At 33.0% G+C, this 15230-nt stretch overlaps 2 protein-coding genes across 2 annotated transcripts; both read left to right on the top strand.

Annotated features, from left to right (window-relative positions):
* Positions 1-207: 207 nt before the first annotated feature.
* On the top strand, positions 208-5141 carry LOC132644827 (uncharacterized). Its single transcript, XM_060361461.1, has 3 exons — positions 208-491; positions 2884-3192; positions 4907-5141. Exons 1-3 carry the CDS (start codon positions 355-357, stop codon positions 4962-4964), a joined length of 504 nt encoding a protein of 167 aa, XP_060217444.1. The 5' UTR covers positions 208-354; the 3' UTR covers positions 4965-5141.
* A 1071-nt stretch (positions 5142-6212) lies between these two features.
* LOC132599807 (CST complex subunit STN1-like) lies at positions 6213-8593 on the top strand. The gene has a single exon (XM_060313007.1). It carries the CDS (start codon positions 6475-6477, stop codon positions 6970-6972), a length of 498 nt encoding a protein of 165 aa, XP_060168990.1. The 5' UTR covers positions 6213-6474; the 3' UTR covers positions 6973-8593.
* The last annotated feature ends 6637 nt before the right edge of the window (positions 8594-15230 follow it).

Here is a 15230-nt window from a genome sequence, read left to right as displayed (position 1 = left end):
CAATATTTTACATTTAAAATTTAGTTATTCAAAAATTATATGATAAATATTATAATTTATAATTTTTCTCACGTTAATTTGATAAAAAAAATATACTATACTTGAAAATGCTAATCAAAATTTACATTTTGACTCTTATTAAGCGAAATATGACAACATGTGACATGAAAGGTATTTTTAGTTATTTCTTCTTTTGCAAACAAAAATGTAAGTTGTCATAATTCCATGTTCCGAGTCCCTCCGCCAAAGAAATCTAACCTTATAATTTATGCCCCCAACCAAACCGCCAGTAGAGAAGAAAAAAAGAGGGAACAGATAAGAGGAGTTTCGAGTAAGAGAGCAAGGGAATAAAATATGTCTTTGGTGGACTATGCATCCTCTGACGAAGAACAAGAAGAGCTTCATCAACAACCCCAACAACTTAGCAAAGCGGAGAAACCCGCCTTTATCGATCCATTACCAACCAGAAATGTTCCTGAGCCCCAAAACCAGTAACTCTCTTTTTCTATACTTTGCATTCACTTCATTTTTCTATTTGGGTCTCCACTAGGGTTTTATTCTTTGTAAATTCTTTGACTGCTTTCGTGTTTCCTTATGTTTCCCCAGTATTCTATGCACCAAATAAATCATCCCTATCTGAGATAATTTTTGGGTTTTAGTTGTTTTGCCTAACAGGTCATGATTTTCTTGAACTTGGATTCTGATTTGATTATAAAGGTCCGAAATTGTGGAACCAAAAAAAAAAAAAGAAAAAAAGTTGAACTTTCTATACCAGATGACCTGTGAAAAAGAATACAATTGTAAACTTATAAAACAACTGTTACATCAACGGTCTCCGGTAAATTGAAGCAGAAAAAGATTGACACCGAAAGTACTCTTGCTCTGTCTTACCGATAAAAAAAAGTATTCTTGCTCAAGCTTATAGGAATTGTGCTTGTGAATTTGTGTTTTCTAATGCCTCTGAGCTACCATAAAGAAAACATATTAAGATAATGGAGCATTTACTAATTGATTGGTTAATAAGGAGAGGGACTAACAATTTGCCAGGCCAAGGGGATGAGGGTAGGAGCAGGGATGACGGGGAAGGGAAAAGACGAAGGAACAACAGAGAAAAGAAATTGATTTTGGCCCTTTATTTTGTACAAGGGGCATTTCCTGGATGACCATCCCCTATCCAGTGGCGGAGCTAGGGTTTTCACTAAGGGGGTTTAAAATATAAAGAAGTAAACACATGAAGAAGTCAGGAGGATTCGACATTTTCTATAAAAAAAAAAGGCAGCCCGGTGCACTAAGCTCCCGCTATGCACGGGGTCCGGGGAAGGGCTGGACCACAAGGGTCTATTGTACGCAGCCTTACCTTGCATTTCTGCAAGAGGCTGTTTCCACGGCTCGAACCCGTGACCTCCTGGTCACATATATATACATAAAAAGTAATTTTACATAAACAATAATTTAAACTTTGTATATATTTCTTTTGATTACATGGGAACCCACAGTCGCTATCCTTCTGGTGCGCACAGGGTAAAACCCAGCTCTTATGCAATAGCTCGCAAACCACACAGGAGAGGTAACCTGCACTAGGCAAGCCCCGTACGACGAGCTCGACCCAGAAGGAAAAATCCCATCCTGTCGTAGGCAAGGAGTTTCGAACCTGAGACCTCCGTTATGAAAGCCCCATGCTCAACCAACTGAGCCACCCTCGCGGGTAATTTTAACTCTGTATATGTTGTGTAATGTTTCGCCAAAGGGGGTCCGGATGAACCCCTTCCACCCACTTGGCTCCCACCCAGCCCCTATTGCCTGCTGATTAAACAATCCTATTTCTGCATTATCTGGAATTAAAGCTAATCCCAATTTTGTCCCACATACTGCACAGCTCCCATAGAAGGCAGAGAGAATATGATACGGGGTTGATAAAACAATAAGCTTGCTGCAATTTGTCTGAAATTTTGTTTTTGTTTCCACATTTCTGTGTAATATGTGCTTAGGACGACTAGTAGCACAGGATCTTTTGTTTTTTTCTTCTTTTTCTTGATAAGTTTGTTAGCATGGGGATTTGTTAGTTTAATAGAAGTTGAAGTTTGAATACATAAAAACAGTTTGAAGGTGTCGATTTCTGCGTTAGAAAGAATGGCTGCTGTTGGCTGAGAAAGCGAATACCTGAGACTGGTCAGTCCAGTAGTGTGCAGTTGTGCTATAAAGCTTTTGACTTTTATGCAGTGTTATCAAAAGCGAAAAGCGCAAAAAAGCTCTAACGTCAGCTGGGGCTTTAAGCGCAAAGCGCAAATAAAGCGTGGGCTTTAATGAAAAAAAGCACAATGGTGTAAAAGTACAAATATATATATAAGTTTAGTCCAAGACTAATAATAATAAGCATGAATTACAAATATATGAACAAAAAAATTGTAAAAACATTACGATAAAGTGAAATATCATTCATCTATTGTCACCTCTTCAAGAGAGGCTCATTGGCAAGAAAATTTATGTCTCAGAGCCTTGATGACAACACTGAAGCGCATATAAAGCGAGGCGAAGCGCTCAACATGTTTTGAGCCTCGCTTCAGGGCTTAAGCGCGCCTTTGACAACTGGTTGCATTATGCGGTCATTAATAAAATTAGTTTGAAAGGGGAAATTAATCTGAAGATCCGACTTATGCAGATGAACTATACATATAAGTATACTACTCTTGATGATTAGTCGAAGCATATGATCTTATTTCTTCACATTTTATGATCTAGTGAAAACTATGGTTGATATGCATTTAGAGGAACTTTTGTATTCTGGTCATGGAATGATGAATTGCAAATATATACTATGGCGATGATTCAACCAGCAAATATATCCTATGGCAATCCCACAATTATATTTCATTGCATATGCAGGAGGAGTAGTTCGTCGTTAAATAAAGAAGCATTACACTTGTCAAGTTCATCGGAGTCCTCCGAACTGAAACTCCCTGATGCATCGCTTCTCTTAAATTCACCCTCAATGCTTGGTCATCTTGGGCACAGTACTGATCATTCTTCCCGAGTTGCAGCAGCCATGGCTGAAAATGCATCACGGAAGAGGGATGTAAATGTATCAGCTTCCACTTATCCACGTAGTAAGATTCCAAAAGGAACTTTGCCTCACATGAAGAATGTCCCTGAAACAGGAGGTGGTCTTCTGCTCCCACCTCAACTTACCGGAAGGTCAGTTCGTTCTGAACTGTTGAGTTTCTCTGCATGCTCTCTATTAAGTTCATCTATTCATGATTCTCCCCTACTTGTTTACCACTAGGACACACCCTTGAGTGCTCAATAACAGAGATTCAACTTGTAAGTATTGGGTAAATTATTAAAAGAGATATAATAAGAACAATGAGATATTTAGATATGTCTTTCACATTCCTTCAAGTGACTGTTGTTTATTCTTTTTGCTCCTTTTCTGTAATTGTAAAAGGAAACAAGGAAACATTTTCTTCTTTTCCTCTTCATAATGTTATTTTTTTTTTCTAGTTATTACCTTTATTTTTCAAGGCATTCAGGTTTTATGCTAGTAATGAATAAGATGTTACTAGCAACTTCGTTTTATTAGAATCGCAAATAATAGTTTTTGGTACCGTGGTTCAAATTATCTTCTTCTAGCTTGAATTAGGAGAGTACTCCTCAATTCTTTGTATTTGGTTAGAAAGGATTAAAGGAAAACACCTATTCGTCCTAATGCAGACTCGCTGATAGGAATTCTGTTTTCTGCAATTGCCTTGCTATGCAAATTTTAAAGAACTGGGAATTCCAGAGAACAGGAATAAGTTGTGTACTTTAGCATTGCAGTTGCCATCAGGCTAATTGACTTGCATATTTGGTGTAAGCAAGTAATGAAATTTCAGTATTTAGACTTCACCTATGGTTGTGTGAAATGAAATTCTAGCAGCAGAAACAATTTCAGGCCGTGAACTTCTTCTTAAGCAGAACTTGATCAAATGTTACATGTAGTTTGATTTTTCCATCAAAAACTGGAAGAACAGCAAACAATTGCAGAGGGGAGATGGGAGAGAGAAGTGTAGCTGGCCGATAGATTAGTCATGGGGAATTTTTTTCCTCTGGTGTAACTAGAATAGACTAATGAAAAGTGAAGCAGAGTAGCAGCATAGCCTCAGGTAAATTGAAGTGGAAAAATCTGGACCTAATGTCGTTGGCGCAGGAGCAGACAAAATTAGCAAATGACAGAAATGCAAACAGAAAGTAAGTAGACGGGGAAAGATGAAATTATGCCCAATGACCCATTAAATTACTGTTTCTGCTTGGTTATAGATTAGCCAGAAGGGAAAAATTGGAACTGTGGCTGAGGAGGCATTAAATTACTACTCCTGGATGGTCATTAGATTAGCCAGAAGGAGAAAGATGAAATTATTAAATTACTTCTTCTGCTTGGTTATAGATTAGAGTAACTCTTGGATTGGACATTATTGTTTCTCAACTAAGCCCAGACTTGATGAATGTCATACAGCTGTTTCCATGGTCAAAGTAGCATGGACTGGGGGAGTAAATATAGAAATTGATGAGTTATAGGGGATTTATGGTGGGTAATGCCTTATAAAAGGTTTGAGCATGAAAAGAGCGTAGAAGATGAAAATCAAGGGGTAACCGGTGAAGGAATTAAGCAAAACGAAGAGTGAAGAAAAATGAAGAATTTAAGAATTAGATGACAACATAAGTTTCCTTTGGCATCATGTCTTAAGTTGGATTTGCATCACACCATCTAAAGAAATCAAAGTTCCCATAAATTCTCTCATAGCTGACCTTCTCGATGCAAACACTCGTCTTTCTTGCTTTTATAGAAGAAGATTCCTAGAACCAACTAGGGAGCCATGCTTTTAATTTTCTGCATGTAACAGCTATTAGATGTTTTTAATTAACTTTGCAGGAGCAATGTCGTTACAGAAGACATCACCAAGCTATTTGTGAGAAAGGCCTCGTCTTAGATACACACGCCAGTGACGGAATTCTCTCTGTTGACTTGACTGTAGATTTATTTCTGATTCTCATAAAAGATTAACTACGTTGTTGTAAAAGATCTGTTATATTGATACTTGGATGGTTGTATTCACTAACAGTAGTTTTCATTGAGTTTGAAGTGATCAACTGCATTTTGTATATAATTTCTGCAACCATATATTCTTAAGAGTGTTGAATGGTTCCCGAAATGTGTACTTGCAAAGCATGATCTGAGAGTGAAGCATTGTATTGAATTCCAACAGTTGCCAGTTTCAGCTGCTCTCACCCTTGTTTTTCACAGGATTTGTTCGATTTGTTACTTGCACTCACTAAGAAAGCCAGTTGTGGCATGACAAGCCAAGCAATAAGCACCATGTAAGGTGTCCAATATGTCAAATTCAGTCCATAAAATTGAAAAATGTTAATCCTTCTAACTTGTCCGTTTGACATCCCTAGGTCCAACGTACAGTAAAGAGTGATCATGTTGTGTTAAAAGGTCCTAGCAAATGACTAGTTAATCATCACTAGGCTGTAAGCATAAAGCATTAGCAGTAAATTCACAATTTGGGGTTTAGGGTATAAAGGTATATATTAGCTTCAGGAAATCTCCGACTTCTGCACCAAATTATGTACTTCATTTCATTTCACGTGAACATGTTTGACTGAAAAGCGAGATTAGAAAGGAAAGGCCATAGAAATTTATAGTTATAACCCGCAAGGGTGGCTCAGTTGGTGGAGCATGGGGCTTTCATAATGGAGGTATCAGGAAACCCCTGCCTACGACAGCAGGGGATTTGTCTTATGGGTTGAGCCCGTCGCATCGGGCTTGCCTAGTGCGGGTTACCTCTCATGTGTGATTTGCGAGCTATTGCACAGGAGCTGGTTTTATCCTGTGTGCACCCGAAGGGTAGCGGCTGCGGGTTTTCATGTCATCAAAAATAAAATAAAATTATAGCTATAAACATGTTTAGAACAATTGTGTGGCTATAAGGAATTTGTGATCTTGAATATGTCATGGTAATTTTGCTAATTATAAAATAAAATCAATAAGGACAAAATAAAAGGTCCAACATTAAGGGTCGTTTGGTAGCTGGTTAAAATTAAGCATGTATTAGTATTTAGTAATACAAAGATTAGTTATAAGAGAATCTATGTATTATTTTTTACAAGGATTACTTATGCGTGTTCAGTTATTCTTGTATTAGTTATTACATCATCTATCCTGCAGAAAATAATACATAAATTTTCTCATAAATAATCCTTGTATTAGTTATGCAGATTTCAAAATTGTAAACTAAACACTTGAGTAATTTTATACATTCTCACCTCCAAACTAGCTACAAACGACCCCTTAATTGTTTCCAAAGATTATTTTTCTTCAAGACGACTTGAAAAATAATTCGACATAAACAGGAGTCAGGGTAAAAACTCTTGCTCTTCCATAAAGAAAGAAAAAGAAGACAAAAATTTCTGAAGAAAAGGTTTTTTTCTCCATTAATGGATGCTCTACAGCTTGTCAACACACACGTCAAGCTCTTAGCCTTCGACTTCCTCAGTACTCTCAAACCAATCCCTCACGAACCCACCTCTTTTTCTCGCAAAGGGAAGCGCCTATCCCGCGCAGAGACAGTTGGTATCATCGTAAGCAGAGACTATAAACCCAATAGATTTCTTAAATTCGACATTGACGATGGCACTGGTTGCATCCCTTGTGTCTTGTGGCTCAACCAGGACACTTCGCGTCACTTCTCTCGTCGTTGCCCATCAACTGTTCGATTAATTTCCCAAATGGCTGCTGATTTTGCTTCTCAAGTTCAGCTTGGGGTAATTGCTAGAGTTCGCGGAAGGATTACTAGTTTTAGAGGGAACCTTCAGATTACTCTTTCTGATGTTGTTATAGAGAGAGACCCTAATTCCCAGATTCTGCATTGGTTAGATTGTTTAAGGTTGGCTCGAAATTGTTATGACAAAGTTGTTGTTCCTCCTAAACCCTGAGTGCTGATTGATCTTGAAATAGAAGATGTTATGTAAATTGTGATATGCAAAATGTTGAAACACATGAAATTCACTTATCCATAGAACCATGTTGGGATGCACAAAACTCTGGTTTGGTTGATATTAATTAATCGAAGTTTTGTGAAGATTAGAATGTAAATTTTGCATTCTTTGAAAACGAAAGACACCAGTCCAGCGATTTTTATATAATTAATCTTCTTCCTGTGTGCCTATTAAAAGTGAAATTTACACAAAATTGAGCACGTATTGCCGAAAACTATGGAGTTTTGCTGGAAATGAATATTTGGCCATTTCTGATGATTATTCTTTTTCAGCAATTTTTCAACTCCTCCTAAAACTCATAAAAATGGGGATCTACATTGATTTGCAGAGTAAGACTTTTGAATCTATAGTAATCATGAAAAGTTATATAATGAGATATATACTACTCCCTCCGTCCATCTTATATGACGTAGTTTGATTGACACATATTTTAAAAAATAAAGGAAGACTTTTGAATCTTATAATTTAAAACAAGTTAAAGATATTTGCATAGTTATAAATTATTTTGTTAATCGTAAAAACGTTAAAAAATAAAATTTAAAGTTAAATTATTATCAAATAAAAAAATGTGTCCTTTTTTTGGAACTAATAAAAAGAAAAATATGTCATATAAATTGAGATAGAGGAGTATCATCTTTTCTCGTATCTTGTACGATTAAGTTGTTGTCACAACTTCTATTTTTTACTCTGGTGCAGTTAAAAGGAAGTGCAAACAAGTAGACTCTTATGGTGTCACCTTATTATTAATTACTACTAGTTACTAGCGAAAAAAATTATTATGTGTCTCATACAATTGATACTAGTTGCATGAGATATATATTTTTTTTAATCTCACAAACAAATGATTTCAAATTTTGTGGACCTAAAAATGTTAGATTTGAGTTCACTTGTTTATGATACAAAAAGGTGCCTCGCAAGTCACAACTGGTGTCAATTGTGTGTGGCACATAATAAAGTTTTTTGTTACGAAAGGGCATTACTAATATATATATATATTAAGTGCTAGTCCATTGAAATTTGTATTTCAAAACATATAAAATTTTAAACTTTTATCATAGGTAAGACACATTCTTGAAAACAAACTTTTATCATAGGTAAGGCACATTCTTGAAAACAAACTCCAAATGAAAAGATGCAACTAAGGTTTTATGAAAATTCAAAGAGGATTGTGTGCTTTTATTTAAAGTATATCTTCTCACAAGATCAAATTTGATTTAGAACTTAGATCACACTACTAATTAAAAGAACAACGGAAAAGGTCCAAAAATACCCCCGAACTATTGAAAAAGGCTCATAAATACCCTCCTTCCACCTTTTGATCTAAAAATACCCTTCCATCCACCTTTTAGGTCTAAAAATACCCTTAAGGTTTGTTTTTGGCTCAAATATACCCCTCAAACTAACAAGTTAAAATTAACTCTTTTAAAAAGCCAAATGGCAATTTGTAATTGGTCAATAATAAAATTCCGTAATTTAAAAAAAAATCCAAATTTAAAAAAAAATTGCCAATAATAAATTTCCAGTAATTTAAAATTCCATATTTAAAAAAAAAATTGCCAATAATAAAATTCCGTAATTTACATATTTGTTTTAAAAAAAATTGTGTGGAAACTTAAAAATTAAAAACTAAAAATTTTAAAAATATGAACGAAACTGTTTTTATTTTTTTTTGCATTTCGTGAATTAATCAACGAAATATGTTTTTTTTTGCATTTCGTGAATAAAAAAACGAAATAGGAAATTATAATTTTTTTTGCATTTTGTGTATTAAAAAACGAAATAGGATAAAAAAAAAATTTCGTTCGTATAAAAACGAAATAGGATAATTTTTTTTTCCATTCATATAAAAATGAAATTGGAAAATTGGACAAAATATATTTTCCAATTTTGTTTTTATATGAACAAAATTAATTTTTTTATCCTATTTCATTTTTCAATACACGAAATGCAAAAAAAAAATATAATTTCCTATTTCATTTTTTTATTCACGAAATGCAAAAAAAAATAAAAAAATTCGTTGATTAATTCACGAAATGCAAAACAAAAAAAATCAGTTTTGTTCATATTTTTTAATTTTTAAATTAAATAATATATGTGTCCAATCACAAAATGCCATTTGACTTTTTAAAAGAGTTAACTTTAACTTTGTTAGTTTGAGGGGTATATTTGAGCCAAAAACAAACCTTAAGGGTATTTTTAGACCAAAAGGTGGAAGGAGGGTATTTATGAGCCTTTTTCAATAGTTCAGGGGTATTTTTGGACCTTTTCCGAAAGAACAATTCCAAATTTATTTTTTTTACAGAACAGGAATATATACCACTACTGTTGTTCTGGAAGGACCTCCCAAGTGATCTAGAGCAGTAAAAAGGTACAAGTTCACCTCATACTCACGACACTCAATATCTCAGCTCGGTGAACTAATTAAAACAGTCCAAAAGAAAACCATAAAAAAGAATTAGCACGAGAAAAAGAAATTAGAGAAGAAAAATAAGGTTAATTTCACGTAAGATTACTGAATTTTCCATTATAACACCAAAGTAAGTACTGAACTACTTTTGTAAAGTTTTCTTCAAAAAACACTTTTATAACTTTAATGATATTGTGGATAAAGTTCAGAGAACATACGTGAAACCAACCTGAAAAACAACAAGGTGATAAGGTTCTTAATCTCCACCACAACCTCCACCATCACCTCCGAAGCCACCACCACCACAACAACAACCCTGTGTAGCGGTAACAGTTGCCTCAGCAGCTGCTCCTAAGTCAATTGTAACCTCAGCACGCTTACGTTCATCCTCAGTCATCTCAGTGTTGTTCGCTGCTATGGTTGTTGCAGCGGCTGCACCAGCACCGGCTCCCGCTAAAACAACCATGCTCCCTTGTCTTATTCTGCTGGAAGATTGATGATCAGTTGTTTGCTGTAAGTTCCTTATACCCGGTACACAAACAAGAAATATAAGACAAGAAAATACTATGATAATAACAATGGCTGTATCCATCTTCTTAATTAAATGCAACACAAAAATTGACTGAATAATTGTAGCAGCGTACACCCTTTTAAAGGATGGGAGCAAGTATGTCATTTTCCTCTTACATTATTTATCAGGTGCGAGGGGAGGAGACTGATGGAGGAGTAAACCAGGCGAATTTCATTGTACTCGCACAGGGTTCAACTTCAAACAAGCTTATCTACCTGTGTATGACCAGTTGTGGTGAATTATATATCCAACTAAAGGTGTCGAAACTAGTTTCTAAAGCAACAAACCATATTATGATTATCAATGTTTGCAAAGAATCATCATCTCTCAAGTAGTTCCATGTGAAAACAAACAAAACACTCTTCCAGAATCAACATGAAAGCCATCTAACAGAGAGACAATGCTCTTAGTAAAGACGAAACAATATACGAAAAATTGAAGGGACAAAAAGCTTGTACGGGTTTAGTACTACAGAAATCAAGATTCAACCGCTAATTCCCATTGTATACAGCAAAATAATTTAAACAAAACGAAAAAGAAATTATAGGACTTAAAATATTCCAAAAGAATACATAAATTGTTCGTTCATACTAATCTGAGAGATTCATATAGTGAAAAGTGCCATGAATTTAAGCCCCTATATGTTTAAATTGTTTCATCGTATTACTATAAATATTATTGCAATAATAAATATTATGAAAATATCTTGTAATAATAATTGTTTCATCGTGTTACTATAATATTATTACATCATTGGATTGCGATATTGTTAGTTTTGTCATATGAGCTCCTATATGTTTCAATATATCAAATTCTTATTTTTTAATGTTTAATTAGATTTGTGATAATGAGTTATTAAATTTTAATAGACCATTACATCTGAAAACTTCGTGGCTGCTATAGTGAGGTGATGTTTAATATGTATACGATGTTTAGATCTCAATTAGTTGTTGTAAATAAAAGTCCGCAAAAATTATCTTTTGTACATTTTGTGTTATAAACAAAACAAAATACTTGTTAATTTTAAAATCTCATGTGATTTCATATTTCATTAATTAAAAATTAAAAAGGCTAATAAATTACTAATAAATCATACTCCCCCGTCCCAATTTATGTGATATAGTTTGACTCGACACGGAGTTTATGAAAGTAAGGAAGACTTTTGGAAATTGTGGTCTAAAACAAGTTAAAAATATTTGTGTGGCTATAAATCATTTCTTTAAGGGTAAAAGGGAAAGTTTCAAGTTAAATTATTTCTAACTATAGAAATGTATTATTCTTTTTGGGACAGACTAAAAAGAAAAGTATATCACATAAATTGGGACTGAGGGAGTAACTAGTGTTACCATACCAACAAAGAATTAAAACCTAAGGAACATAGCATTTAAAATTAATTGAGTCAAATATTTCAAGTTTGACCTAAGAATTCTACAATTGTATGTTCGTAAATTTCAGTCTTTTATTGATATTATAATGCTTGAATTGATGTGAAATAAGTGATTTTGAAATTTTACAAGATTAAATTACTATGAGAAAAATAATTTTTTTCTTTTAGATATTCGTACTTAAAATTTACTATGATGATTACGATAAATATTTTAATGTTTTATTCTTATACATAATATGTTTCTTACAAATATTATTAGACAATATTTGAGTATGGTTGTTATAGAAAGTTAATTTTACAAAGAACGGACCGCTATAATGAATGTTATTGTTGTTATAGGTAGAATATTGTTAATTGTTATAGATAAGTAAAATATAACATGAAAAATCGGTTCTGGAGAAATCAGACCGTTATATCGAAATGTTATTATAACGAATGAAAATTATAGAGATATTTGATTGTAGGTATAATGTTGCAGTGGAAGTTTTGTTTAAATCCGTTATAAGTAGTCAATTAAATTTAATTAGATATAATTTAACTGTTTATTTAAATTATATTTGAGACTTACAAGTAAGACCAAGTAAAATTTAATTAAGAAAAACGATCAAAACCTATTTAGACTAGATTAACAAAGGTATAGTCCTTATCAAATAGGTTCGAGTAAACTAATAATTCTCGAAGCACTTGATTAAGATGAACTTGAGTAAGGCTTAGTGAATTTTTGTGCTTTAAATTAGATATAATTACTTAATCAAAGGTTATTATTAGATATAATCACTATTTATTCAAATTATATTTGAAACTTACAAGTGTGTTTGTAAAATTGAATCGAATCGAATCGAATGATGAACAACTGTAATTACACTAAATGTAATGTTTAGATACAATAGGTTCGAGTTAATAACAATTCTTGAAGTACTTGATCAAGATGAAGTTTGAGTTAGGAATATTTAGATTAATTTTATTTACATTTGATTTAAATAATTAATCAAAGTTAATTAGATATAACCTCCTATTTATTTAAATTTTATTTAAAACTTAAAATTAAGATCTTGTAAAATTGAATTGACTAGAAAGATGAACACCTCTAATTACACTAGCTCGATAAAGGTATTGTTCAATATGATGTTCGAGTCAAATAACAATTTGCGACGGAAAATGAAGTCCCTTAAGGCTTACGACTTACCCCGTATTAGATAAAAAGCTTCACCTTGTGCCCCGCATCTTTTAAAACACTTATTAGATTAATAATAAATTTTATTCTACTTGTCATTTTTATTTTCTATATCGATACATTATTTAATTAATTGGCAGGAATAGAATTTGAAACAAAGAAAATTACATATATTAGATTGTAACAACATATAAACATATATAAGATATTGGGGACCAAAGTGTACGCTATGCAACTTTGACATATACAGGTGCATTCCTTAGAGCTGGACATACAACCCCCATAAGTTTTTTTTTTCCACAAACCCCCATAAGTTCAACTAAACTCCCCTTTGTATTGATAAAATATCGTATCAAAAAAATCCCTAATCCCCTTTTTCTCTCAAATTTTGTTTCTCTCTCAAAGCTCCAGGATTACTATTGCTACAACATATTTCAGCTAGTGGTTTAGAATAATGATCAGCTACGAAATGTTGTCATAACAATAATTTTGTGGCTATATTTTGTCATGATAAATTACTTATAGCTATTAAGCAAATTATTGCCATAACTTTTTAGTATTCAAACTAAAAATATTTATTTAGCTACAATATTTTATTTTAAATAATTTTTTATGGCTAAAAGGTTACTATTGTTACATTAAGTTTTAACTCGCGGCAAAAATTAATAATTAGCTAAATTTTGTTATAGCAAATAATCTGTGGCTATATCATTTAACTATTGCCACCATTTTTTTTATAGCTTGAAGCAAGCATATTTATATAGCTACAACTTTTGTTTCAAATGATTTATTGTGGCTAAAAGGTTACTATTGCTATAATAAGTTTCAACTCGTGGCAAAAATTGATAAATAGCTACGAAATTTTGTTATAGCAAAAATTTCGTGGCTAAATCACTTAACTATTGCCACGAATTCTGATAACTTGAAGCAAAAAATTCTATTTAGCTACAACATTTTGTTTCAAATATTTACTGTGGCTAAAAGGTTACTATTGCTACGATAAGTTTTGTTGTCGTGGCAAAAACTTGTGATTAGCTACAAAATTTTATTGTAGCAATAGATTTGTAGCTATTTAGGTAATTATTGCCACGATTGTTGGCATTTATAGCAAAATTGAAGAATTAGCTATGTCAATTTGATTTTGTGGCTAAGAAATTTTATGAATTTGTAGATAGCTATGAAATTCGAATTTTTGTGGCTATTACTAGGTAATAGATACGATTTTTAAAATCGTAGCTTAGATTTCATAGCTATAGATATAGTGTGTTGTAGTGGAGCATTTTGATAACGGGCGTTGGCATAAATGAGTCAAACTATTGATGAGTGACATAAATGAGCCATTTCCGATAGTTCGATGGCATAAATGAGCCAAACTATTGATGAGTGGCATAAATGAGTCATTTCCGATAGTTCGATGCCATATTTGAGCCTTTTCCGTTAAAACTATATGTATTTTGATCAACTTTTTAAGATGTATCTTTTTAATCATATCGATGATTTTATCTTATAATTAAGTAGTACTTTTCGTATATTATTTTTGAATCTCTAAATTTTGATTTTAATATATTGAGTTGATCTAATCTAGTTTAGCTTCAAAGATTAATTTAAGGAATAACTACATGATATAACAAACAATAGTGGGTATTGACATTTAGTAGCTATAGTTTAATTTAATTACTTCTCATAGCAAATATTTGTGTGTTAATACCATTTAGTAACTATATATATATACACACACAAAAAATAGAATACTCATCCCACTATTCACTTCCAACCCATCTCTCCTATCTCTTTCCCCCCTCTTCTCCCCACTACCCCGCCGCCGACCACCACCGCCACCGGAGCTCCGGCGAAATGCCGTGACCTTTCACCACCGTCACTGCCCCTTCCCCTTTTCCCGTTCTTATCCGGCCATACCCTTTTTTCCTTTCTTCTCCGGCGCCAACAAGGGAAAAAAAACTCAGATCTACGCCGGAAAAGCACCAAATAGCGACGAATCTAAGCATTGTTGGAAGCAAAAATGAAAAAAAAACTCAAATCTATAACGGATCTGAGCATTGTTAGAAGCAAAAACGAAAAAAATGTTGTTGTTGTATTAGCCGGAATTTTTTCCGATCGCCGGAATTTTTTCCGGTCAGATCTAGAAAAAATCTAGATTTTCACTGTTTTTGTTGTATATTTACCGTGTATATAATATTTTTCGCTTGTATTTGTTGTATACATACCGGAAAATATGGCGTACTTGTTAATTTTTTGGTGTATCTATGTTGTATACAGTTTTTTCGCTTGTATTTGTTGTATACATACAGAAAAATATGGCATATTTGTTAATTTTTTGGTGTATTTTATATTATTGGTGTATATGTATTCAGTTTTTTAATAGTTGTATTCATGAATACAACAAGCCAATTATGACTACAGATAATTATTTTATGAATACAGTTGGAAAAAAATTGTTGTATTCATGAATACAGCTAAAAAAAAAAATTGAATACACATGTGGGAGCTGGACTGATTTGCTACAGAACGTAAATATTGAAACATTAGCTATGCAGCTTGATTAAACCCTAAATGTTTGCCATTTATGTAAAATGCTCTTAATTTAATCTCACAAAATGAAAAATACCACATAAATTGGGATGGAGGGAGTTAGTTA

The sequence above is a fragment of the Lycium barbarum genome, chromosome 6, assembly GCF_019175385.1.
Source record: "Lycium barbarum isolate Lr01 chromosome 6, ASM1917538v2, whole genome shotgun sequence".
NCBI classification, from domain to species: Eukaryota; Viridiplantae; Streptophyta; class Magnoliopsida; order Solanales; family Solanaceae; genus Lycium; species Lycium barbarum.
The sequence above is the reverse complement of the archived record's forward strand: the minus strand, read 5'-3'. Positions and strand labels throughout refer to the sequence as shown.